The 26,541-nt window shown below is 45.8% G+C and overlaps 1 protein-coding gene across 1 annotated transcript; it reads left to right on the top strand.

The window, feature by feature from the left end:
• The first annotated feature begins 664 nt into the window (after nucleotides 1-664).
• LOC129336466 (uncharacterized) lies at nucleotides 665-5,731 on the top strand. The gene is made up of 2 exons (XM_054989566.1): nucleotides 665-1,437; nucleotides 5,021-5,731. Exons 1-2 carry the CDS (start codon nucleotides 1,026-1,028, stop codon nucleotides 5,620-5,622), a joined length of 1,014 nt encoding a protein of 337 aa, XP_054845541.1. The 5' UTR covers nucleotides 665-1,025; the 3' UTR covers nucleotides 5,623-5,731.
• Nucleotides 5,732-26,541: the final 20,810 nt, after the last annotated feature.

The following is a 26,541-nucleotide window of genomic DNA, read 5'->3' as shown; positions in this document are numbered from 1 at the left end:
AAAGAATAATCCTTTCCTTTCTTTATTAGCTCCTTTGACCAGAGGTCTCAAGCTGATAGGCTTCTGACAAATATAGCTACAATTTAAAACTGCAGCTCACACAGGTTTCCCCAAATATAGATGCCTCCACAATGCCAGCTTTGGAAGAGTCAGGTCAGGCTTTGAAGCTTTTTTCAGGAAATCGGCACCTCCCGGGGGCGTGCGCGCGCGCTTACCCGGGTGCCGTCCTTTGCCCTCGCGCCTGGAAAAAGCGGGCGGACCTCCCTGCATCCGGGGATATGGGGAGGCGTGGCCGGCAGTTTTGAGCCGGCCCCTGCCTCCTCTGTGGCGCAGTTGACTTTGCAAGCTCGTGGGAAAGGGAGCATCCCTTGGCTTCCCCGGCTTGCAAAGAGCGGAGGCTAGGCCGTGCGGGCCTTTAAGCCCCGGGGGCACTGCCCGGGAGTTGGGAAGCACGTTCGGGTGCTTTCCCTTTGGAGCGGCTGTGCGGGTGGGCCCAGGAGCTTCAGCGGCGGCGTCTGGAGATCAGCGGCGTCCCGGCCTCAGCGGCCTCTCCATCCGGCGGCTCCGGCCGCAGCAGGGTTTTTTTCCCTGGGGCTTGCTTTCTCGGGGAGGGTGTTTTCAGCCCGTGCGCGCCACGCACGCCTGCCGTGCCTCTGCTGGGGCATTTGCTGTTGGGCCTCCCATTCAGACTCTCCCCCCCCCCTTATTTCTGGCCCTGGGTTCGGGGTTTTCTGCCTCGGTTTGGGTTGGCTCAGGGCGGCTTTGTGCGCCAGCTGGGTCAGTGTAGCCTCCCCCCCCCATATTCCCCCCCTTCCCACCTTGCTAGGGGATTGCAATAACTGATACTTAGGCATCAGTGGCTATCCTATATATAGAGAGAGTGCGAGTACTGAGGGTGGGGAGCTGGAGTGGTGCTGGCTTGTTAACTTGCTTCAGGCTTGTTTGCCCCCCCCCCTTCTTTCTGGTTTCTATCCGGAGGGTCCAGTTGGCGTGGGTGGTTTCTGCCCTTTGCTTCCTTCTTAGCCATGCCGCCCAAGAAGGGGGTGGGTGTGAGTAAAGGCAAGCAGCCTGCTAAACGCCCCGCTGCTGGGCGCGGGTTGCCTGCGTCCTCATCTGATGAGGATGAGGGGGAAGCTGCAAGGCAAGAAATTCTGGCCAAGTTGGCTGCTCTTGAGAGAAGTAAAGGGGCGGGCTATGGGCAGCCTGCTGCCTCTAGGGCGCAGAGGGCCTCTAAGCGGGTCTCCTCTGCCACTTTTCAGAGGGATGTCTTAAATCGTCTGTCCGCTCTTGAAGGTTCCGTGGAGGCGGCCGGTGCAGCGGAAGGTCGGTCTGGTGGCAGTGAACCTGGAGGGGCCGTGGAGCTGGAAGCACAGGCTACCACGGAGTCAGCGGAGGAGCCGCCTGTTGCGGTGGTAGTGGACCAACCGGAAGGGGATGGTAAGCCGCCTGCACCACACGCTTCTTACACTTGGCCTTGGGGTCCAGTCAGTGTTCCCGGGCCATCCAGCTGGATCCCTCCATCGCAGGGAGCTGGGTCTCAGGTTAACCCGGTAGGGGGCTTGCAGCCCTGGCCTGGTTACATGTACCAGGGGGCTCAGAGCGGCCCTGTCCCTTGGCAATTATGGGGCTCCCAGTCCCCGTCATTGCAGGTCGGGGCGGGGTCTCCAGCTCCCGGGGTGGCTCAGGCGGGTGTGTCGAGCCATGCTGTGGGCAACCATGCTTTTGGGCAGCCACAGTGGATGTGGCCCCCGGCCGCTGGTATTCCCTATTACCCTGCCTTGGGGGTTATGCCCTACAGGGCCATGCCGTTCGGAGATACTGCGTTGCCATTAGGTGACCACTTGACGCCCGCCACTAGGGACAAGATTTTGCGGGGCGAATTCGTGGACGTCTTTACCCTCCTTTTCCGTGAGCTGGAAAAGAAGGATAAGGAGGACATGGATGACCGTGATAAGGAACGGCTAAAACGGCGGAAAATTGACCGTACCTGGGCGAATTGGTTGCCGGGGATGTTAATTTATGCGGGGGTAATCGCGCGTGCCCAACCTCAGAGGGCTGCCCCTCTGTTCCAATACATTGATATAGTCTATCGGGCACATACGGAGTTCGTCGGGGCTGCTTGGATGCAGTACGACGAAGAGTTCCGTATGCGAGCTGCGGTAGATCCCACGCTACCCTGGGACCGCATTCACCAGCAGCTTTGGCTGCAGCTTATGGCACCTGCCAAGCCCAATCTGGGCGACAGGTCAGACAGCGGGCACTTGGTACAGCGTCTCTCCTCCCCTCCTGGCTCCCGCACCTCTGCGGGGCAGCCGGTTCAGCCCCGGCTGCTTTGCTGGGACTTTGCTTACCAGGGGGTGTGCGCCAGGAGGGGGTGTGGGTTTCGGCACGAGTGCCCCAGGTGCAAAGGCCCCCATGCCTTCTCAGCTTGCCCTCGCCCCCGTCCGCGAGGAGGTGGTTCTCGGCCCGGTGGCGGACAGTGGAAGCCTTCAGCTGAAAAGGGGTCCAACGCCCATAAAGCTGAGGGTCCTCCATAAGTTGTTGCAAGGATATCCGGATAAGGAATCCGCTCAGTTTTTGTTAGAGGGGTTTAGTTTTGGTTTTAGGATACCTTTTCAGGGCCCTCGGGCCCCCTTCATGTCATCCAACCTGCGTTCGGTGGTTGGCATGGAGGAGGTGGTTAGGCAGAAAATTAGGAAGGAATGTGTTGAGGGGAGAGTGTTGGGCCCTTTCCATTCCCCTCCAGTCCCCAATTTGAGGGTCTCCCCATTGGGAGTAGTACCCAAGAAAGCTGCTGGGGAGTATCGCTTAATTCACCACCTGTCCTTTCCCAGAGGTGGGTCTGTTAATGATGCCATCCCCGAGCACTTGTGCTCGGTTCGGTATACGTCCTTTGACGAGGCGGTGGCTATGGTGAAGCGCAATGGTATTGGGGCGGAAATGGCGAAATGCGACATTAAGTCGGCCTTTCGTCTTTTACCTGTCCATCCATTGGATTTTGAGTTGCTAGGATTCTCCTTTGATGGCCAGTTCTACATGGACAGAGCCCTCCCTATGGGATGCTCAGTTTCCTGTTCGGCCTTTGAGAAATTTAGTACCTTTCTGGAGTGGGCATTGCGTCACAGGCAGTACTGCCGTGACTCCGCCCACTATTTGGATGATTTTATTTTTTGTGGACCACAGGGGTCCGGCCAATGCGAACGGTTGCTGGCTGGCTTCATAGCTTTGGCGGGGGAGCTGGGTGTTCCCCTAGCTCACGAAAAGACTGAAGGCCCCACCCAGGTTTTGACTTACCTGGGTATCGAAATTGATACCGTTCAGCAGACTTTCCGTCTCCCAATGGCAAAGGTGGTTGAGCTTAGAGCACGCTTGGCGGCGCTCAAGGATAAAAGGAAGGCTTCCTTGCTCGAACTTCAGCAGTTGGTGGGCCACCTAAATTTTGCCTGCAAGGCGGTGGCGCCAGGGCGCCCTTTCTTGCGGCGGCTTTGTGACGCGATGGCCGGACTTCGGCTCCCACACCACAGGATCCGGCTGTCACATGGGATCAAGGATGACCTTAGGGTTTGGGAGGAGTTTCTTACCTCCTTTAATGGGGTCACCTTTTGGCGAGATGATCTGCTTCTTGAAGCGGAGCTGCGTGTGTCCTCAGATGCCGCTGGATCAGTGGGATTTGGGGTTTACTTTCGGGGGCACTGGTGCGCGGAGCCCTGGCCCGCCGCATGGCATGACGGCGATATTCTCAAGGATCTGACGTTTCTGGAATTTTTTCCAATTCTGGTTGCGGTATGGCTGTGGGGGGAAGAGCTGGCCAATCATGTAGTCCACTTTTGGTGTGACAACATGGCTGTGGTCCAGGTTATTAACTCATTGTCATCCCGGTCGCCCAGGGTCATGCGGCTGGTCAGGCCGTTTACGCTCAGGTGCCTTCGTTTGAACGTCTTGTTTCGGGCGAGGCACATTCCCGGTCTAGACAATGGGGTGGCGGACGCTCTGTCTCGCCGGCAGATGGAGAGGTTCCGTCAATTGGCCCCAGATGCCGACGCCTTGCCGGTCCGGATACCCTCGGAGCTGTGGATTCTTGGAGGGCCGAAGCACGCAGGGCCATCCGACTAGCCATCGCTCCTAGCACCAGAAGGTCGTATGATCGCGCGGTGCAACAGTTTGCCAGCTTCCGGCGGGAAGCTGGTTTGGAGCAACACTGGCCCATTCCGGCGGAACACCTGATGCAGTTCTGCGTGGAAAGGAAAAGGGCTGGCCTGGCGGTGAAGTCCATTCGTGGGCTTTTGGCTGCCCTGGCCTTCGTTAGTAAGGCTCGGGGTTTCCCGGAAGTTACGGGGGATTTTAGGGTACGGAAAATGTTGGAGGGGTGGTCTAGGGAGGTAGGATCTCGACCTGATACTAGGCAACCCATTTCCCCTGTTATCTTGAGAGGTTTGAGTATGGCGTGGGGCCCAATTTGCTCCTCGGAGTATGAGGCCATTCTTTTCCATGCGGCTTCCCTTACTGCCTTTTTTGGAGCTTTTAGAGTCGGGGAGCTTGTAGCTCAATCCCGGGATGACAGGTCTGGTAGAGCCCTTGGGGTTCGGGATGTGCAGTTTGATGGAGACGGGGTTTCCATCTGCCTTCGTCGTTCCAAGACTGACCAGCGCCGGAAAGGGGTAGTAGTCCAGCTGGGTACGTGTGCTGAGGAGGAGCTTTGCCCGGTGAGGGCTTTGCGAGCTTTTCTCAAAGTGCGGGGCCCGGAGGAGGGGCTTCTCTTTCGTCACTGTGATGGGACACCCCTTACGAGGTATCAGTTCTGGTCCATTACAGAGAGGGCGCTTGCCAGGCTCGGCCTGAAAGGTTTCAAGTTTTGCTCCCATTCATTTCGTATTGGGGCAGCCTCTACCGCTGCTGCTATGGGGTACCCCGAGGCGGCCATTCGCAGCGTGGGGCGGTGGCGCTCGGCGGCGTTCAAGGGATATGTACGTCCCCTTCTGCACCAATCGTAGCTTTGGCTAATTGTTCTTTTCTTCTTTAGGTGCTGTGGTTCGCCGAGGGAGGTGTCGGATCCTCATCTGCGGACACAGTATGATTTTTTGGGCAGCGCATCAGGCCAAGAGGACCCTGTGGGGGTCTCAGCTTGGCCTTAGTCGTTGGGCCCAGGTTGAGTGGCAGGGCCGTCGGGGCCTGCGTTGGCCGGGCCTGTTGCCGCTCCTGTTTGAGGGGCGGTGTTCCCCGCCGCCGGATTTCTTAGTTATCCACCTAGGTGGCAACGACTTGGGCTGGGTTAAGGGTAAGGCCCTTACTATGCAGGCACAGGCTGACTTAAAGTTCATTGCTAAGCAATGGCCTGGTGTCCTCATCATTTGGTCTGCCATCCTCCCACGCCGTATTTGGCGGGAGGCTTTGGATCACGACGCTGTTGAGCGCGCTAGGCGCAAGGCCAACAAAGCTATGTTCAAGGCATTGTGTGCAGGGCTGGGGATTTATTTGCCCCACCCTCGGATTCGTGACACGTATGCCAACCTCTACAGAGGTGACGGCATTCACCTGTCCGTCCAGGGTAATGAAATATTTCTGACCGATTTACGGCAAGGGTTGTTGCTTTCCCTGCAGGAGTTGTGGGGCGTCAGGGCCTAAGCAGAGGCTTGGCCCTGTCGGTGGCAGGTTAGTTGGGGTAGGCAGAGCGGGCCGGTGGGCACCCGGTGGCATTTCCCCATTGGTGGGGAATGGGGGCCTGTTACGGATCAGCGGCGGGTTTTACGGCTGCCAGCAGAGAGGGCAGGCTGCCCTGGGTCCCCCTGGAAAAGGCCTTCCCTCGGGCTTTACGGCTGGGGTGTATGGTGCTTTAAAGGGGGGAACCATTCGCCTGGCCGGCTGGGTTACAGCCATGCATGCATGGCTCGCACCTGGGGCAGGGGGTGCTCGCCCATGCAGTTCGAGGAGCAGGTCTGGTTGACCCCTCGCTCTAACTGTACCGCTAGTTACCCTTGCCGTTATTATGCTGTTAGGTTATTCAATTATAAATAAATCGGTCAGAAATGGCCCTGTTTTTACCCAAGCCTTGTGTCCGTCTCTTTGTTCCAAATGGGAGGGCAAATCGGCACCTCCCGGGGGCGTGCGCGCGCGCTTACCCGGGTGCCGTCCTTTGCCCTCGCGCCTGGAAAAAGCGGGCGGACCTCCCTGCATCCGGGGATATGGGGAGGCGTGGCCGGCAGTTTTGAGCCGGCCCCTGCCTCCTCTGTGGCGCAGTTGACTTTGCAAGCTCGTCCCTCCCACCACTCCCTTGTTTGCAGCAGTACAGGTTTTGCCGGTCGCCGGTTTCGGGGCCAGGTAGGAATTTTTTCGCCCTTCGCCTGTTTGGCTGTTGGTGAGGGGTGTTTTTTGCCTACCTTGTACTGCTGGGGTTAGAGATAGGCTGTTTATAGTTGGCAGGTTAGTTGGGGTAGGCAGAGCGGGCCGGTGGGCACCCCGTGGCATTTCCCCATTGGTGGGGAATGGGGGCCTGTTACGGATCAGCGGCGGGCTTTACAGCTGCCAGCAGAGAGGGCAGGCTGCCCTGGGTCCCCCTGGAAAAGGCCTTCCCTCGGGCTTTACGGCTGGGGTGTATGGTGCTTTAAAGGGGGGAACCATTCGCCTGGCCGGCTGGGTTACAGCCATGCATGCATGGCTCGCACCTGGGGCAGGGGGTGCTCGCCCATGCAGTTCGAGGAGCAGGTCTGGTTGACCCCTCGCTCTAACTGTACCGCTAGTTACCCTTGCCGTTATTATGCTGTTAGGTTATTCAATTATAAATAAATCGGTCAGAAATGGCCCTGTTTTTACCCAAGCCTTGTGTCCGTCTCTTTGTTCCAAATGGGAGGGCAAATAAGCAGGTGATGGGCACATGGTGATTTGGGTATACAATAGAACTTGCTTTCCTTTCATCACTGCCTAGTTCTTGGTATTTATCTAATTAAACTAACAGATTTGTCCCCCCTACTCTGGTTCTGCAATCCAAGTAGTGATTCATCATAGTTCTGCCATTTTCCAGCCTGATTATAGGATAGAAACTCACATATGGAAAGCCAAAGCAAATATTTGTTCCAAAGAACATCTTGCAGAAGGAAATTTCCACAAACTGAAGATTCTGTGGTAATTTCAGGGTTGTATTTTTTTAAAATGTGAAGGTTCTATAATTAGGCTTTTAGTCTTTCTGAAGCTTCTCAGGATAAAAACGAATTATTCCTAGGCCTGTAATAAAGTTTCTGCCTTATACTCCAACTGTTATGTGGGTTTCATCTTTCAGATCAAGGACAAAAAGTAAAAGGAAATGAATGACTCGGGGGTGGTGGGTGGGATATGCATGCATCATATAGCTTCCTGTGCAGGAACAGAATAGATTTCAACGAGTAACATGGGTATCACTGCATTGTACGCAGGGCTTTTTTTCTGGGAAAAGAGGTGGTGGAACTCAGTGGGTTGCCCTCGGAGAAAATGGTCACATGGCTGGTGGCCCCGCCCCCTGATCTCCAGACAGAGGGGAGTTTAGATTGCCCTCCGCGCCACTCAGCGGTGTGGAGGGCAATCTAAACTCTCCTCTGTCTGGAGATCAGGGGGCGGGGCCACCAACCATGTGACCATTTTCAAGAGGTTCTGAAACTCCGTTCCACTGCATTCCAGCTGAAAAAAAGCCCTGATTGTACTTAAAATAAAGCTTAAGGATCACCTCATTTTTCACTTAGTATCTTTCTTAATTTCCCTCCCCCGCAAAAAATTTAGGCTACTGTCATATAATTTTTGATAGACATTTCTGTAACATAGAGTAACATTTGAATTTTCTTTTTTTGATCTTCAATAAATTCCTCCTACGTCTTCTAAAAAAAAATCTACATACATTTCTGTGCTATCTTGAACTTAAAACAAAAGTCTTGAAACACTAAAATCTCGAATAGGAAAATAATTTGATAAAAGATCTTGTTACATTTTCCCAGTTTGTATAATTCAGTATAAAATATAGTGCTATAAAATCATGTTCTGCATTATTAGAAATGTATGTAACCAGTTTAAAGACATTATTTATTTATTTATAGTCCATTTATAGTCCATTCTCACTGAGACTCAAGGTAGATTAAACAGTGTGAGTCAGTACAGTTAATTTCAAAAACGTTTCAATTAAAAAATGTAATAGGGTATATAAATGCAAATTTACAAAGCTTTAACACCAGCAAGAATCTAATACAGAGTTGAAGAAATGCTAAAATAAAGCATAAGTCTGATATATCAAACAACATATAAGCTATCCAGTAGGATCATACTTACAGCAACAGATCATGCATAGTAGTAAAATCTATATCCCGTATCCCTTTATTGATGGTTCTCTTGAGACTACTTCCTTATAGTGCAGCCTTCCTATCTGAATAAAAAGCCCTCCTGAATAATTCAATTTTGCATAGTTTGTGGAAAGCCAGAAGACTGGAGCTTTCCTGACCTCCTCAGGCAGGACATTCCATAAAGTGGGGGCCACCACAGAGAATGTACTTGTGCGGGCAGCTGTTGATTTTGCCCATGTGCGCGGTGCTACCTGCAGACGGCCCTGTTCAGATGTACAAAGCTGTCATGGTGGAACATAGGGAAGAGACAGTCCTGTGAAGAGCTTTGTATGTGATAGCCAATACCTTGAAGTGAGCCGGGTAACTGATACTACTACAAAAATGAAATAATTAGCTTACCATACACATTAGGCAGATGGATAGATTAGTACTTGGGAAGAAGATATAAAACTCTCATATCCTGAAGTGGCCCTAATATTATTTTTCAAAATATATTTCTAGCTTGCCCTTGAAAAGAAAACTCAAGGCAGCTGACATATAGAAAGGCCCCTTATTCCAAGCCTGTGTCTGTCTCTTCCTTCCGGCTGGGGTTTCAAAGAGGTGTTGCTGTTCCACCATCTCCTGCAGAGTGGTTGGCCACTGGTGTAATCCACAGTAAGAGAGGTCAGGTGACAGTTAGCTAGGCAGGTGATGGAAGGATGCTGATCTTGCTCCCTCTCCTTAGGCAGACTGGCTGGTCACTGATGGACTCTGCGAGGTACAGTAGCCTATCTCTAAGCAATCCCTGTATTGTGCAGTGTTTGAAATTCAGCCCTTGTCTGGCAGTATTTTCAGTGCTCTCACATGTATGTATTCTGGGTTGTGCTGATTTAGCAGTAGGAGATTGTTTTGCTCTGGAACTTTCAGAGATAATTACAGTTTGGTGGATTAATTAATGATTATGTGTATAATGTTACAAATGCATATTTCACGTGTTATGTTACATCATAAATGCTGGCCCCCAAACTTACCAGAGGGATCTGTTTGTGGGCCACGAGGAGGGGGGAGAGCGAGGTGAATGGCGGCTGCCATGTTTAGAGGGTGGAGAGGTTCCCTGAAGCCTCTGCAGGGTGGTTCATGCTGCCTCAATTTAAATCTCAGGCCAGATGATCAAGGCAGAATGACTTGGGTAGCAGGGGTGGGGAAAGGGTGACGGGTCTAAGTGGCATGGTTTCCTCTCAGGTCCACTTCCAGCCCTCTTCAGAGGGGGCCAGGTCTGCCCCTCATCACTTGGTGATTTGGGCCATGGGCATAGGTCTGTTTGGGGGAAAACAGGGCCTGAGAGCTCTGTTTCCCTATTATGGGGATCCCCTTAAGGGATATGAGGAAATGAGGCATGAGAGGTGCATGCCCAGCTTGGAGGCTGTCAGGGCATCCTCACTCCTAGGTGGCAGGGGCCCTACACAGAAGCATCTGCCCATGTCATATCCCACTAACTGTCATCCCATGGTTCCACCCCTCAGCAGGTCTGAGGGGGGCAGAGGGGTCATTGGTTGGCAGGTGGGTCTGCAGATGCTGGGATCCATGCCCTGTGCAGTGCCAATGCTCTGTGTACGTAAATGAATAAAGTTGCGGCCTCTTTCAACTCCATCAGGGTTGTCTGGTGTGTTCTGTCACTTGCCCCTTACCTCTTCTCCCTCCATCAGCATCAGGTCTGCAACAGTGCTGCTCATGATTTTCATTTACAAAATATCCCTTCCCCAAATCAAAGCCAATACCAGCTTTTCATCTCCTCCTCATTAGTGGAGAAGGTACTTCAAAGAAACTAAGAAGCATCATGCTTGTGTCTAAGGCAAGTGACAGTTCAGAAACAGCTGCATCTGTCATAGGATGGTGCATGGCTTGTGCAATTTCTAATGTTTTGTGATTGCCCCAGCATGCAGTGGCAGCCATTTTGTTAGGGCACCTACACCCATTTCTCAAATTTCTAACAATGACCACAAGCTGAACAGCCTAGACGGCTCCTGCTCTACAGCACGAGATTTGTAGAATGCAGAATATACTTATTCCTTACTCAAATATACTTGTGTTATATACTTGAAAGTAATAATATATTTATTACTTACTCAAATATTCTTGTGTTATTGCAGAAGTATATTTTAGCCAGTTCACACTGCAAGATAAAATTTTAACTGTAAATTATCTGGAATGACTAAATAATTAGGACAGGCAAGTATGTGTGCTGTAGTTCAAAATTATTTTGCAGCATGAGATGATTAAAATACTAAAAAGGTACAGATATTGTGAATGTAAAAAAACTAAAAACTTCCTGAATGAGTACAGAGTGCAAAGGTCCTCAGACTTGAGCCCTATGATAATAGCTGCTATTTCTGAATGTATACTCCTGTAGAACCAAAAGTAGTGACTGCTGGATTCTTCTAAAACACCCCTTGGTCCAGTGAGGTGAAGAAAAGCCATGACTGTGTATCTGGTTTGAGGAAGAAACAAAAGGGACTTAAATCCTGCTGTTAATGTTTTAAGAATATTTGTATGAATTATATTATGAATTATAATCTGAATCATTGGCAATAGCCAAGGTGACATTCTCCACAAGAGGGCATGTCAGTTAAAGAATGGCACATAATCCTTGTTTCTAGTTAAGCCATTGTTTTAAGGTTTTTTTCTGCGTGAAAGACCAAGCAGATTTAGATAGTATAGAGGAATTCCACTGCTGTATGTCATCAGAGTACTAAATGATGAAGTCTTCTCCACAAAATAATCAAATACAAAATATCATACAGATATGTTTCTTTGTATTCAAAATCCTTAAGAATTTTCAAATATAATTTGGCCAACACACCATCGGATCTCTCGTTTGATAGTGCACAGAATAAACAATTTTTACAACTTTGGATTCATGATTCTTGAAGTGCTTACAATTTATCAAAGCCCTGAAACTAAAAGCAGGAGGGAAGGCAGCATGGTATAGCCCGAGCTCATCAGATCTCAGAAGCTAAGAACGGTCACTACTAGAGATGAGCATGAACAGCAATATGAAAAAAAAAGCCACGAACAGCCCAATCTGCTGTTCACGAACAAGCTGTTCATGAGGCCCCATTCTAAATGAACAGGAGGTCGTTGCAAGCCTCATTCGTTGCTGTTCGTTGCTTTTCATCAAGCCAGACACTCTGGCACCTGCAATCAATTCCCTTGGCAACTTAGGCAGGGATTGTCTGAACTCTGTCTGAACTCCAGCTGTTGCCCTGGAAACCCCAATCTAAGCCCAATTTACCTTGATAGGCAGGTCTTCCTTTCAAGTGTGGAGCTCCAAATTTGTTACAACAAGGGAGCAAAGACCAGAGGGGAGGGGGGCTCTCAGCTCTGACTTTGCAGACAGTGAAGAGAAAGTTGCTGTTGGCATTTTGATAGAGTGCATTGGAGCTTGAATTTTCTTTGTGTGTGGTGGGATAGGGATCTACCCCTTCTAAGTTCCAGGGCTGCTGCCAGGCTCTGGGCCAAACTATTATTTATTATTGGTACCTTTCCTGCTGCCTGCTCAGGTAAGGTTTCTGGGAGTGGTGCAGTAGGGATCTTGACTTGGATGATGGCTGGAGGAGAGCTTGCTGGCCCCCATGAACAGCCAACAACGAACATGTTCGTGAACATGGCCATGTTTGTGGTTTTTCATGAGTCCCTGTTTGTGGATGGCAACGAACAACGAACATCATGTTCGGGTTTTTTCCTGTTCGTGTCCATTTCTAGTCACTACTTGGATGGGTAACCACCAAGGAAGACTGTAGAGGAAGGCGATGGCAAACCACCTCTGCTTCTCCCTTGAAAGCCTCTTGCTGGGGTCACTATATGTCAGTTGCGACTTGACAGCATGTATGCATGCACATAAAACTAAAAGTATTTCTTTGTGTGACAAAATCTGAATTGCAAAAATAACAAAAAAAAATATTAGGGACTCTGGGGTAGGTCATGTATTTCTATACAGGCAAAGTTGTTGGCATAAAGAGTGGGGATTCAGTTCATGTATGTGCATTTATGGATATAATTCAGTAGAGAAAGACTAAAAATAATGCTCCTTTATTATATGGAAGCATGGAATTAAAAATCTCCACAGCTGTTTTTCTGGAAGCAAGGAAGAAAAGAATACTTCTTAAGATTTCAGATTTTCAGAGTAAAAAATAGTTCATGATTCATGAGGTAAAAATAGCTCTATGTTCCAAGGCTTTTGTGTTCTTGGAGCTGAAGAATTTTGCTTAATTGTTTGGTTTCACAAGATTATATGATACAGCTGATGATACTGCTTTTGGGATTAAAATACTTGAACATATAGGACATCACTGATAATACCGATGCCTTTCAAAGACTTTCAGCAGCTGATAAAAAACCTGCAGATTTTTTTTTTATTTGCAGATACATAGTGACCTAATTTAATACTTTTATAGAAAATTAACTGAAGAATATAAATACTTCAGCAACCAACAGATTGATAACAAGAGCAAGGGTTAGCTTATGCAGTGGAGGCCAAAAACATAATGAGATTCTGAAAACCGGCTTTTCTTGGGTGACAAAAGAACTAACAAATCAAGCCATATAGAAAAATGAAAAGAAGAAAACCCAAGTTGATGGCATAAAGGGACTAGTGCCTTCTTGTCTCCTACAAACTTTTAAAGTTTTAATTGCCCAGAATGATTGTGACTACATTGCTGGCCATTAATATTTCATCTCTTACTATCACATCATAATAAATCATTTGATAATGTTTGTGTCTTTTGCTCAAATGTACCCATTATGGTAACTAAAGCATATATGAGTAACTCATAGTAAAATTAATGAGTATTGTGCTGGATAGCTCCAACCATTGCCATTCAAAAGGATTGTCATATTTGTATATAAATTGTAATTGTGGTACTCATCATTTTGACTCTTGACTAATGGGCTGCTCTCATTGTCAGAATTTGGACTATATATTATGTAAAAGCGTGCTTGAAGCCACTTTAAAACAATCAACTTAACTTTGCCTTTTTCATGTTCTAAAATGGCATTGCATCAGAGAATAGGGGGGGAAAGGTCTGAAAAATGAAACGTTTTTAGAAGTTCACATCTAATTCAATGGTACAAATAAAGTATCCTGGGCACATATTATGCAATCAGAATTCTACAGTCAAAAATTTAATAAAGCGTAAATTAAAGTTGCCATCATGCCTGCTCATTAATTCTCTATTCCACATTGTCCCAAACCTTTTTAAAAATTTTTTTATTAACAATATCAAAACTACAACCAAACCTTTCTTAATCTCTACTTCCTTCTAACTAACAGCAGCAAGTGATTCTATCCGTAGAAATCATGTCAATTTTTCCGCTATGCCTCTTATTCTAGCTTCCTCTTTCCTTCAGGTTTCTGTCTCAGCCGTACTACTTTTTTTGTCTGTTTTCCAAGCCTTGTGGTAATGATGTCATCAAACAATTGTGTCTGATTGGCTAGATTATAATGTCATTGTTATTTGGATAAAGGCTACACTTCAAAGAAAAATGAAGCTGATGAGCCCTGAGCCCATTCGTGGGGAGGGCAGGAGGGCAGGATACAAGTCAAATAAAATAAATAAATAAGTAAATGATGAAACTAGCTACAAAAACTAAGTATTGGATTGGTACTGGGGTGGGGGAGGGTAAGGTAAATCTTTTAGGGGAAAAATTAGTATGCTTCTTTTTCCACACAAAAAATGTTCAGCAAAGCACATTTCATTCATTCCTAATATTTATGTGCAGAAATAAGTATCGATACCACCTGTCTGCTTTTATAACATGTTTTTAACTTGGTTCCATGAGCTTAAATATCTATTACACAAAAAATAAATATTTAAAATCAGTTGCTTAAATTATGTAGAAAAATGCAAATACCAATCTAGTCTTTTACATACATTTCACAATGCTGAGTTTTCCTCTAAAGTTTTTCTACTTAAAAAAATACCTTGCTTGACATTTTCAGACCTTATCATTTTACACTTTGTGGGTTTTTAAATTTCAAATGAAAAGATACCAAGACCAGATTTAAAAGTATAGGATTGCGGTCAATTTATAAGGTGATATTATAACATTTTCCATATTATTCCCTATTTTTTTGACCTCTGCTACACATTAAGCAGATATCTCCACTGACATGTTGGAAATGATATCTGGATCTTTCTCCAGAGTGCTACCTTTAAATCAAAACCTGTCAATGTGTAAAGCATACTTTGATTTTTTTTAAAAAAAAAATTAAGTTATCTATTCATTTAGCTTTTGTCTATTTTTAATGTCTTCACACAAGTTTTATTCAGTCTCCATTAGGTTGTTGTGATCTTCATGTTTTCACAAATGTTTATTACTATACCAACAATTGTTCCCCTTCATTATTCAAACTAGCAGCACAATCTAAGCTTCAATGAACAGAAGGGTGTAATTCTACATAGTATTTTACTCTAGACAGAAGATAACTTTTAGCACCGATCTCCAGTGACCTGCACTATTTTATTTCTTTGTTCTCTCAAAGGCTAAAATATCCATTAATATTTACTATGTCTGAAGCCAATGAAAAATATGATCCTATTTAACTCAATTATTTGCATAATTAGGATGAGATGACCTTTGTTATCAACTCCCAATTAGCATAAATATCCTTAATTACTTTATCTGCTTGTTTATGTAAATAAAGACATAAAACATATAGATTGTTTACTTCTGGCTCTCTCCTCTGGATATGGGGCTCATTACTCTTATATAGTGATCGTGTCTCCCCTTTGCATGGTAATCGTCTATCATTATGAACGCACCTGGAATGGAAATACCACTAGTACATTAATGCACAATCTGTTCCATTCAAGAAATTATAGGTGGATAAATCACTAGCCCTAGAGACAGGGAAGTGTAGATGAAGATCCTTTGCCTCTGGATCTTTCTACATTATTCACTTACATGAACAAAGGCACATGGGCACATGTAACTAAATATGAAGTTCTAGAGGAGAAAAAACAGGCATATATGACTTTGCCAAAAAAGTTGAAGCCCTTTTGCAGCCTGCCACAGTGAGTATCCCACCGAACCAAATGCAGTCTAACATCCATCCATGTATTTACCATGTTCTTGGTTAATCTTCTGTTTTGTTACTTATATGGAACAGCAAAAAAAAAAAAAAAAAATCCAGCAAAAAGCTGTCTGCAATAAAGAGCTGAGTTGCTTGCATTTAGTTGTGGGCATCACACAAGTCGTGCAGCCTTACCTAATGGCAAGTCTGCTTCTCAAACATGACATGGTATTTGTAAGAACATTTCGATCTCGATTTAAGACATTCTACACTGCTCTAATGACAAAATAAATTGAGGATGGGGCTTCCTGTATAGTAACTAATACATTCATATTCCTTAAAGGAACCCACCTTTCATTTTCAAAGAATTAAGTGCCTAGCAATGCTTGGAAGCAATTGCATTTATGCAAATGGTACTGGTTAAGATCATTGGTCCATTTAGCTCATTCTATAGCAGATAGTATTGTACAGTGTTATATAAAGATAGCAGCAAGACCAATTTAATTTTAATCAGTCACGTTTGTTTCCACTACCAAAGATGTCTTTTTGTGTAGCCCATTGCTTCCCATTAATCCTCACTCACACTTGAAATTCTCATTAACACCTACTTGGTGTGGCCCAGTCTGGGCTCAGGAGGAGAGGATCCTCGTGTACACAGCCGTGACTCCTCAGGAGAAGGGTAGCTCCGTGTAGCCAGCCCTAGCCCTGACTCAGCAGAAGCCAGGGATCAGGAACCACAGCTGCTGGCTGACTTCTAACACTACCGGGGAAGCCCAGCCAGGGACTTCCACACACACACACCAGGTTCACCCACACCCAAAGAGCACCACAGACAGAAGCAGAGGCTAGAGCTGCAGGAGAGACGGTGCAGTGCTTGCCTTCTGAGCCGACACCAGCTGCTGGAGAGCAAGGATGAGCAGCATCAGGAGTGAGCCCCAGCAGCTGGCTGCAAACCACGCCGGGCTATAAAAGCCAGTATGTAGGAACTCCCAGGTATGAAAGCAATGTGTTGAATGTCTGCAATCACTTCCGTGAACATTGTAACTAAAGATGGGCATGAACAGCAATACGAACAAAAAACCCCATGAACAGCCCAATCTGTTGTTCGCAAACAAGCTGTTCGTGAGGCCCCATTCTAAACAAACAGGTGGTCGTTGCAAGCCTCATTCATTTCTGTTCGTCTTGCTGTTCATCAAGTCAGACAAGTCAGACAATCTGGGCAGAATCAGGGCTTTTTTCCAGCTGGAACGCAGTGGAATGGAGTTCTGGAACCTCTTGAAAATGGTCGTATCGCTGGTGGCCCCGCCCCCTGATCTCCAGACAGAGGGGAGTTTAGATTGCCCTCCATGCTGCTTGGTGCGGAGGGCAATCTAAACTCCCCTCTGTCTGGAGATCAGGGGGTGGGGACACCAGCCATGTGACCATTTTCTCCATGGGCAACCCATTAAGTTTCACTACCTCTTTTCCCAGAAAAAAAGCCCTGGACAGAATGTACAACTGATCTGAAAAGGTCTCTCTGTTGCTTTCCATACAGGGTTTAAAACATTCACATTTACAGGATATTGTGTAAGGAATTAGGATTTTAAAGAAATATAATGGCACAGATGGAAAAACAAACTCTAAAAATGGTTACACACGTTGTCTTTTTGTGCCATTGGATTCAAAGTATTTCTCTTCAAACTGACAGCGGAATTCTGTATATTACACCATGCTGTATCACTTATTACACAGCTAAGTCAAGAAGACCTTGCTAAATTTAGCTAGAAGAAGAATTAATATTATATACAGTCATTAATTTTTGTTTGTATCACTTTAATCGACATTCCTCCCCTAAGTAATTCCTTTGCTTTCTGATCATTTTGCATACAAAGACTGAGAACTTAGAAAATTAGACAGAACAATTGCATTTATGCTAATTTGTCCTGTCTTATTTGGGGTTGGATCATTGGTCCATTTAGCTTAGGAGGACCAGAGCTATAGTAGAGGCTCTCCAAGGTTTCCAACAGAAGTCTTTCCTGGTCTGCAATCTGAGAGGGCTTTAAATGCCAGGAATTAAAATTGGAACCTTCGTTATTCAAAGCATTTGTACTCTGCCACTGAGTAATGCCCCCTTCCCAATTCACACCAAAGACATATCCGAGACAATTATTTACATCACTAGCTTGCAGAGATGTTCATGCTGGATTGGAGAGTTATGCCACATGTCTGAATAAGTTTTGGGTTTTTTGCATAACAGCATTATTTTGCTGCACTGAACAATGGCTTCAGATAGAGTATAGTTATATATCATTTCTTATCTTCACTACGGCAAAAGAAATAGTGAGAACTGGTGTAGAACAGCGGTAGTCCTGGACCTTTGCCTCCTTCCTGTTTCTTAGGGTAGGAGCATCCTTTGTGTACTAAGCTCTGTCATCTTGACTACTTAGTGACTGACCTCTGACACTGTCATATCAGTAAACAGAGTGGTTGTCGAGTGCACTTTAATGTAGTATGTATTTTGGCACACCATGTGGTCGGAATCTATTACCCGAGTGACTGCTACAACAAAACCTGTGCCTTTGTCAGAAAAAGGAACATCACATTATCTATAATAAGTGCAATTGGCTAGTGGCTCCACTTCAAAGGCTCCACCAAGAAACAGTGAATGCCACAGGCTACGGGCACCAGTATACTAATGAAAAACACAGATGGAATTAAAAAAACTGGTTACTGCAGACCCATGCCACAAGATAAAAAGTAGCTTACAGTACTTGAAAACCATCCATGGCATGTATCAAGACTTATTTAATCTTTAAGCTTGGACTTTCTAGAGTTGCGACAGCAATGTTAGCTAAGTTGGGTAGGTAGGCCTAGCTCCAGAACCCATGTAGCATTAAGCTGACATGCTTGATGCTACTCCCTGTATCCAGCCCCAAATTTGCAGAAAACATTTATTTCCTCCCTACTTGGTTCTCAAAACAACTTGGGAGGCCTTAACAGGATGTGCTGGATCACTTCAGGAACAAATTTATAAAAGCATTCTGATAAGCCATCTTCTTCTCCAATCAGACCAAGAATTCTTGCTTAACAGGAGTGGCACCACCTTCTTATATCGCAAAGGATTTAGTCAAGAAATAAGCCATTTGCAGCATCATGTGTGAAAATTGGACTGTTTTGCCTTCATGTCATTATATGGGTTTCAGAGTTGCTGGCTTTCTATTTTTTGAAAATAGAGCGGCAGTCTATGGGAGGGAGAACATGCAGTCGGGAGGGAAGTGCAGGCGTTGGGCTCTCGCCAGGCGCCCCCCTTCCCCTCTGCTGGGTGTGTGTGTGTGTTGGGGGCGGGTTCTGTAAACTTCAATTAAATGGAGAGCCAGGCTGCAAGACCAGGATGCCTATATTTCCCATCAAAACTAGAGGGAAGCTGACAAGTGTCCAACCTGTGTCAGGCATCACTTATAGCTTGGCTCTTAGTAAGACAGTAATTCAAACATAGAAATGAGAGTTAGGGTAAATATGGCCACTTAGGAGGAGAGAATCCTTCCACCCCACACTTGGAAATGGAAATGTAGCATATTGGCTATCCAAGTTTGCCAAACTAGGAAATGCTGGAATTCAGCCTCTTTGCATTTTCACTTTCCAGTTGCAGTTCAGTTTGGCTCTTGCTGGCAGGCAGTTCAGTTCAAGGTTTCATCTTAATATACCTTTGTGGTTACAATCAAGTTACCTGTTGGTTTTGTTTCTTCTGTGCAGCATTCTGCTTCTTGGGAAAATTCAGCTGTATTCCCATCGTTCATTAAAATCTAACTGCCTTTTACTGATAGCTAGTTTACTTTCCTACAACTTTATAAAAAGAAATACATATTTCTAAGTGAATGCCAGTTTGTGAGAAACTCACTATGGCCCTTTTCGCACTTACGGTTTAAACCGCCATTTATGAGCATTCGCCCCGATCGCAGTGGCTTCGGCATTGCACCTGTTCATTTCACACTGTCCACTGCAATTTCGATTTGGTGTCTGTGCTTCATTTCAAAACCTCGGTGCAATTTTGGGCTTTTGGGGCCTTGCAATTCACGTCACACTTTTTTTAAAAAAAATTGAGCATGCGTAGTAACGTTGCAATGTTGGAACCCTTCCCTCCTTTTTGCTGATTGGGCTGTCCCCTGCCCACCGGAGAGGCAATTGGTGGCAGAGTTCTGGGGGAAAACATGTACCACTCTCATTTTTTTAAATCAAGCCAGGAAAGGGTTAAAATGCTGCCGATTAATCTCCTCCCAGGAAGCAGAGGCTTGTTTCCAAAGGGCTGTGCAAAATGCTTGGGTTTTTCCCCCTCTTTGGCAAAGTCTGAAACATGCCTGTGAGGGAGGGAAAAGCAGCCATTTAATCCTTTCCTGGCTTTTAAAGCCAGGAAGAAAGTGCAATAACATTACAACGTTGCAACCCATTCTTGTCTTTAAAAAAAAAAAGAATGTGTGTGCATACCCTAAGGGAGGAAGGAGAAAGCAGCTATTTAACACTTTCCTTGATTTTAAAGCTAGCAGGGAATTAGCAGCAAGCTTAGGAATCATTCCTGGCTTTTGAAAAAAAATAAAACAGCATGCATACCGGGAGGAAGGAAACCAACGAAGAAGCAGCCTTATGACTCTCACCTCGCTTTACTAAAAAAATGGTGGACAAGGAGTTCAGAGAGCTGAGGAGGGTGGGAGTGGTTAATTCTGCACAAACCAATCAGCTCCCAGGGAAAAGGAGAGGGGGGAGAGAAGCAAAAAGGAGGCAAAAGTGTTCACATTAGCAAAATGCGGGCCAGCTGCCAGTCGGCAGCGAACTTAAAAAAACATCGGGGTATGTCTGGTACATTTCGCACTCGGTTTTTAGAGCGCATTTGTACCTGTTCCACATCCCATGTTTGCAAGGTTTTCACACTTAAAAGCAGTCATGGGATGCAGTCCCGCTTTTTGTCCGCTGTATCCCCGATTTTTTCCCCTGCGGACATACCCCGATGTTTTTTTAAGTTCGCTGCCGACTGGCAGCTGGCCCGCATTTTGCTAATGTGAACACTTTTGCCTCCTTTTTGCTTCTCTCCCCCCCCTCTCCTTTTCCCTGGGAGCTGATTGGTTTGTGCAGAATTAACCACTCCCACCCTCCTCAGCTCTCTGAACTCCTTGTCCACCATTTTTTTAGTAAAGCAAGCTGAGGGTCATAAGGCTGCTTCTTCGTTGGTTTCCTTCCTCCCGGTATGCATGCTGTTTTTTTTTTTCAAAAGCCAGGAATGATTCCTAAGCTTGCTGCTAATTCCCTGCTAGCTTTAAAATCAAGGAAAGTGTTAAATAGCTGCTTTCTCCTTCCTCCCTTAGGGCATGCACACACATTCTTTTTTTTTTTAAAGACAAGAATGGGTTGCAACGTTGTAATGTTCCTGCACTTTCTTCCTGGCTTTAAAAGCCAGGAAAGGATTAAATGGCTGCTTTTCCCTCCCTCCCAGGCATGTTTCAGACTTTGCCAAAGAGGAGGAAAAAACCCAAGCATTTTGCACAGCCCTTTGGAAACAAGCCTCTGCTTCCTGGGAGGAGATTAATCGGCAGCATTTTAACCCTTTCCTGGCTTGATTTAAAAAAATGAGAGTGGTAAATGTTTTCCCCCAGAACTCTGCCACCAATTGTCTCTCCGGTGGGCAGGGGACAGCCCAATCAGCAAAAAGGGGGGAAGGGTTCCAACATTGAAACGTTACTACGCATGCTCAATTTTTTTTAAAAAAGTGTGACGTGAATTGCAAGGCCCCAAAAGCCCAAAATTGCACTGAGGTTTTGAAATGAAGCACAGACACCAAATCGAAATTGCAGTGGACAGTGTGAAATGAACAGGTGCAATGCCGAAGCCACTGCGATCGGGGCGAATGCTCATAAATGGCGGTTTAAACCTAAGTGCGAAAAGGGTCTCTGTAGGGGAAAAAATCGGGGATACAGTGGACAAAAAGCGAGACTGCATCCCATGACTGCTTTTAAGTGTGAAAACCTTGCAAACATGGGATGTGGAACAGGTACAAACGCGCTCTAAAAAATGAGTGCGAAATGTACCTATGTCTCAGCTCCAATACAATTTGCACACTGAAAAGTGATACAGAAATCAACATTGGTCCTATCTGAATCTTGAATAAAGGATTTCTTTAAATGTAAGAAAGATATCTACTGAATACATGTTTGGAAGTATAAAGGTTTTTTGTCACCTATGTGCTATGTGCAGTCAGAGGGTTCCTATGATTAACACACAGAGACACCATCTCTTGGTTGGAATGGCCACAATGTTATTGATTTACAACTGGATGGAGCATTGGCCAGGCATATGGACATGGATCCCCATTGACATTGGCAGGCCCTGGTGCTGACCTGATGCATAACTCACCAGTCCACTTTGTTGTTCCACTGCCAGCCATGCTAGGCAGCCCTTGCCTCCCAATCCGCTGGGGTGAACTGGCCGCCTGCCCCGCTCACCCATTTTGGATCCAGCCCAATGCCTCAAAATCGCCATAGGAGGCAGGCCGGAGGCCCAACTCCTGCCAATGCACCGACTGCTGTGTAAAGTTGGAGCCACCCCCCCTCAAGTGATTCCCGACATTGACCCCCAGAGGAAGGCGAGCAACAACTTTGTTGTTCCACTGCCAGCCCTTGCCTTCCAATCCGCTGGGGTGAGCTGGCCGCCAGCCCCGCTCACCCATTTTGGATCCAGCCCAATGCCTCAAAATTGCCATAGGAGGCAGGTCAGAGGCCCGACTCCCGCTAACGCGCTGACTGCTGTGTAAAGTTGGAGCTACCTCCCCCAAGTGGTTCCCGACATTGACCCTCAGAGGAAGGCGAACCCCCCCCCCCGAGACCCGACCAATTTGACTCTTGTGGGAAAAAACTCCTTCCTGGCCCCCACAGGCAACCAGCTCAATAGACCCTGGAAGTCTGCTCCTGCCGATGTATCTTCCAGAATGGTCCTAACCATGTTTCCAGCCAGGAAGAGGACATGGACTCTCCACCTCTTCCATCTCAGCCACGCCTCCACCTCTTTCTTGCCCACGGTGCCAACACAGCCTGCAAATGAGTCTGCGAGCTTATTTTAGAGAACAATTCTAAGCAGGTATATGCAGAATCCTACTCGGGTCTACTAAAAGGGGCTTACTCCCAATAAAGTAGTCCTTAAGATTGCACTGTTAGATAGCAAATATATATGGATGTGCTTTGTACTACACCAGCTAAGTGCAGAAAGTATATGCTCGTAGTTCAGAACTTGGCTCAGCTGTGAATTCTTTTTGGTTCCCCCCCCTCCCCGGCAACCTACCATCTCTCAAATGATCCTTGAATATGGGAATAAAATGCTGGACTACATTTGGAAGGACTGAGGGCCAAACACGACAAAATGCAGGAAGACCTGGGGATTGGATCTTCCTGCTTTTAAAAAAGGTAGCTACTTTTTAAGGTAGCTGCTTGAACCACTGTTCCAGATCAGTGCTGCAGTATGGGCTGTTGTTAGTATTGTAAGTTTTTATCTTGTGTTATTTTGCCAATGCAAACCAATGCATTTCCCAATATGCTGTAAACTTTATGGGGTGAAGCATACAGAAATGCTCTGAATAATTACATAGTTTTCCTATGGACAAATAGCTTGGAAGTGGGGCTTAGAAATACAAAGGGGGGGCTATTCTTATCACTATGGACTGAACTGAGCCATGCAGCTCCCAACACCTTTTCTAGTTGAACACTGAAATACTTTATGTTAAGCATTTTGTAGTGGACTCCTGAGCAGAGTTACATACTTCTAAGCAAAATCAAAAAGAGTCCAGTAGCACCTTTAAGACTAACCAATTTTATTGTAGCATAAGCTTTCGAGAATCAAGTTCTCTTCGTCAGATGCCTGATACAGAGACTGGTCAAATACAGAGGAGGAGGAGAGAGAAGAGGCAATTAGGGGGAGGAAGGGGGAGGGAGCAATCCTCTTCTCTCTCCTCCTCCTCTGTATTTGACCAGTCTCTGTATCAGGCATCTGACGAAGAGAACTTGATTCTCGAAAGCTTATGCTACAATAAAATTGGTTAGTCTTAAAGGTGCTACTGGACTCTTTTTGATTTTGCTACCACAGACTAACACGGCTAACTCCTATACTTCTAAGCATAATTCACGGGGGAAAGAGCGGACTGGGAGGAGCCAACAAGCTGCTATGCTGGCATATCTCAGACATATGTCAGCATAGTACCCCATTAGTGCAGTGCCACGGCTGGCAGCCAGCATTGCAATGTCACTGTGTATCAGCACAAACTGCTGTGTAGAGAGAACCTGGTGGTATGGCAGGAGGTAGTCAGCTCCCTAAGGCACCTCTGCCCAGGAATGTCCTCTGAAACTGGTAGAAATTTATACCAGCAAAAACCGTGGCATAGCACATAGGTGCCCATGTACCAGGACAGACCAAGATGCCCTGCAAACAAGCCCCAGCAGTTAGCATTTTAAGCTTATGCTGACTACAACTGTAAGCAATCAGTGCCTTGGTGGCAGCCAATCCGCCCTGCCCAATAGCAGACCCCAGCCCACGCACTCCATAGTTAAGATGGTGGGGCACACAGCAAAGGACTCTGTGCATACTTGTGACGTGCATACTTAAAACACATCACATTGCACTTGGGTGGCTGGAAAAGCACACAGAGGGCACTTAACACCACTGAGGGGGCACCGAGCACTAACGCCCAAAGGGGAGCGAAAAGCCCATGTTGTATGGCTAATATGAGCTAAGCATTACCATTGTTATTATTATAAAGAACTATTTTAATAAGCAGAACGCTAAGAAGTGCAAATTTTTACAATGGAATCTACTAATGACAATGATCCATAATTTGTTTATTGTTTCAGAATAAAGGTTGAACGAATTTTTCAAGCTTCACTGTTGCTTTTCTGGACTTTGTTATTGATGACAAAAGCTCTTAGCAAACAGGCGGCTTGTCTCTGTTAAATCAGCAAGTGATCTGTTACATATGCAGTGCCACACTATTATTAGTGTTGATCAATCATGGCATAAACACAAAAATGACAGTAAATAGCCTATTAGATGTTAAGCAGTTGTTATGTTACCTCTCATTATTAACTGTCAGAACTAGAACCGGCTTTGTATGAAAGCTGTGAGAGATAATCTATTGCTCACTATGTAAACTGCTTTTTAAAACTGTGACATATCAATAACTGTGACAAAATTAATATACTGGCAGCATCCAATGAGGACTTGAACAGTATGTTTAAACATAAAAATAACAAGGAACTGATAAAGTGGCCTTGAAAATTCACAGTGTCATTCTAAACAAAGTTACATCCTTTTAAGCCCATCCACCTCAACGAATTTAAGGGTGTAACTCATCTTAGGACGGCAGTACCAGTTATTCCAAGTTACTGGAAAAGTAAAACATCATAGTTTTACAAATGATTTAAATACTCTGAATGGGAATGTTGGGACATTTGGCCATTATGGCCTAATGGAAGTGATACACTTGCACATTGGCTTTATAACTTCAGAGGGAAGCTCAGATGAGTGGGTGCCTCTCCATATTAAAAAAGAAAGAAAAATCTCACATAAAAAACTGTCACGACAGTGGGAAGGCTAGACTAGAACATACTTTCCCATGTGAGTAGCAGCTGCCACCAGTTCCTCTATTAATAGTGAAATCCCAAGCAGAATTACTCTAGCTTAAGCCCATTGATTTCAATAGGCTTAGACTGGAGTAACTCTGCTTAGGATTTCATTTTACATCCTAGCCAGAAGCCAGGGAACAAAGCTTCAAGCCTTATGGAACTGTACCTTAGCATCAGCTGCGCTGAGACTCAGCCAAAGAAATTATAAAGGTAGCAGAGGGCCAAATTGGCATGGGTACTAGTTTCAATTTGAAGGCACAAACCAATGAAACACCACACAGATATAAGAGTAACTCTTTTTAGGATTGTACTGTTAGAGTGTGTGCAGAAAGAAAAGGTAAAACAAGAAAGAGCTAGATAAATTAATTTCTAAACATACCTGACATAGTCTTATGGCAGTCTAAGGGCCAAGCTACAAGTGATGAATGACACTTGAACAGCAAGTGAACAGACTCAATACATGTGAGTCTGTTCACTTGCCGTTCAAGTCTCATTTGTCACTTGTAGCTTGGCCCTAATTCAACTTTCAGCATCAAAATTTCCAAGGTGTCAAAACATAGTTGTAAATCCATATGGTCAAGGATAGGGATCCCAGCTGGACCTCAATCCAAAGACAAAGGCATAATGGAACAGATGATTTTTATCCCATATTGGACTTGGCAATGACAGAAAAGGGTGATACTCTGCTGTTGTATCACACCAAAAGACCATTGCACCAGCTTTCTCTGAGAACTGAAACTGAGTTGGGATCAACTTCATTGGACGCTATGCTGTGTCCTTGGATTTCCCCATCCTCCAACCATAACAGTTTCAAACTTGTATCTGGGACAGATAACAAGCCCAGACATATCTCTGGAAATGAGCTCACTCAGAATTAACAAGCATGCCCATACCATAGTACATTTGACTCTCATGTCAAGCAGGTCTAAATGTTAAATATGATTGTAGGCCAAAGCAGGCTTGTTTCATCACAGGGACATGGGGGGTGGGTGGGATGTGAGGGCAGTACAACCAAGTAAACACAAATAGGTAGCTCTAGGAACTGCTAAGACTCTATGATAAAACTCTCTGGTTTTACCATAGAGTTTCTACCAATTTCTGGAGCCACCCATTGGTCACCTCTGGGTTGTACCTGGAAGTGATGTACTGGTACATAGGCCAGTGACATTTTTTCCTTTATTTTTCTCTGTTGCTGTTCAGAGTGGTGGTGGTGGGGGGGCATAAAGAATCCCGGGAGATTGCCTACCATAACAGGGCACATGGCAAGCATGCATGTTAGGTATGAAGTCTGAAGAGATCTGGCATGACGTAGTGGTGGAAATGTCAGACTAGGACATAGGTATGAGTCCCTGCTCTGTCCATGAATACTTGCTGGGTGACTGTGGGCCTGTGACAATCGATCAGCTTCACAAGGTTGTTATTGTGAGGATAAGGTTAAAAAAAGAGAACAATGTGATGAGCTGTTTTGGGTCCTAGTTAGGGAGGACAGTGAGATATGAATTTAAAAAGTGGTACATCCCAGACAGAGATTACAATTTCTTTGTTAACTAAACCGGAGAACCACCTG

The sequence above is a fragment of the Eublepharis macularius genome, chromosome 10 (genome assembly GCF_028583425.1).
Source record: "Eublepharis macularius isolate TG4126 chromosome 10, MPM_Emac_v1.0, whole genome shotgun sequence".
Taxonomy (NCBI): Eukaryota; Metazoa; Chordata; class Lepidosauria; order Squamata; family Eublepharidae; genus Eublepharis; species Eublepharis macularius.
This window is presented reverse-complemented; position numbering and strand designations above follow the sequence as displayed.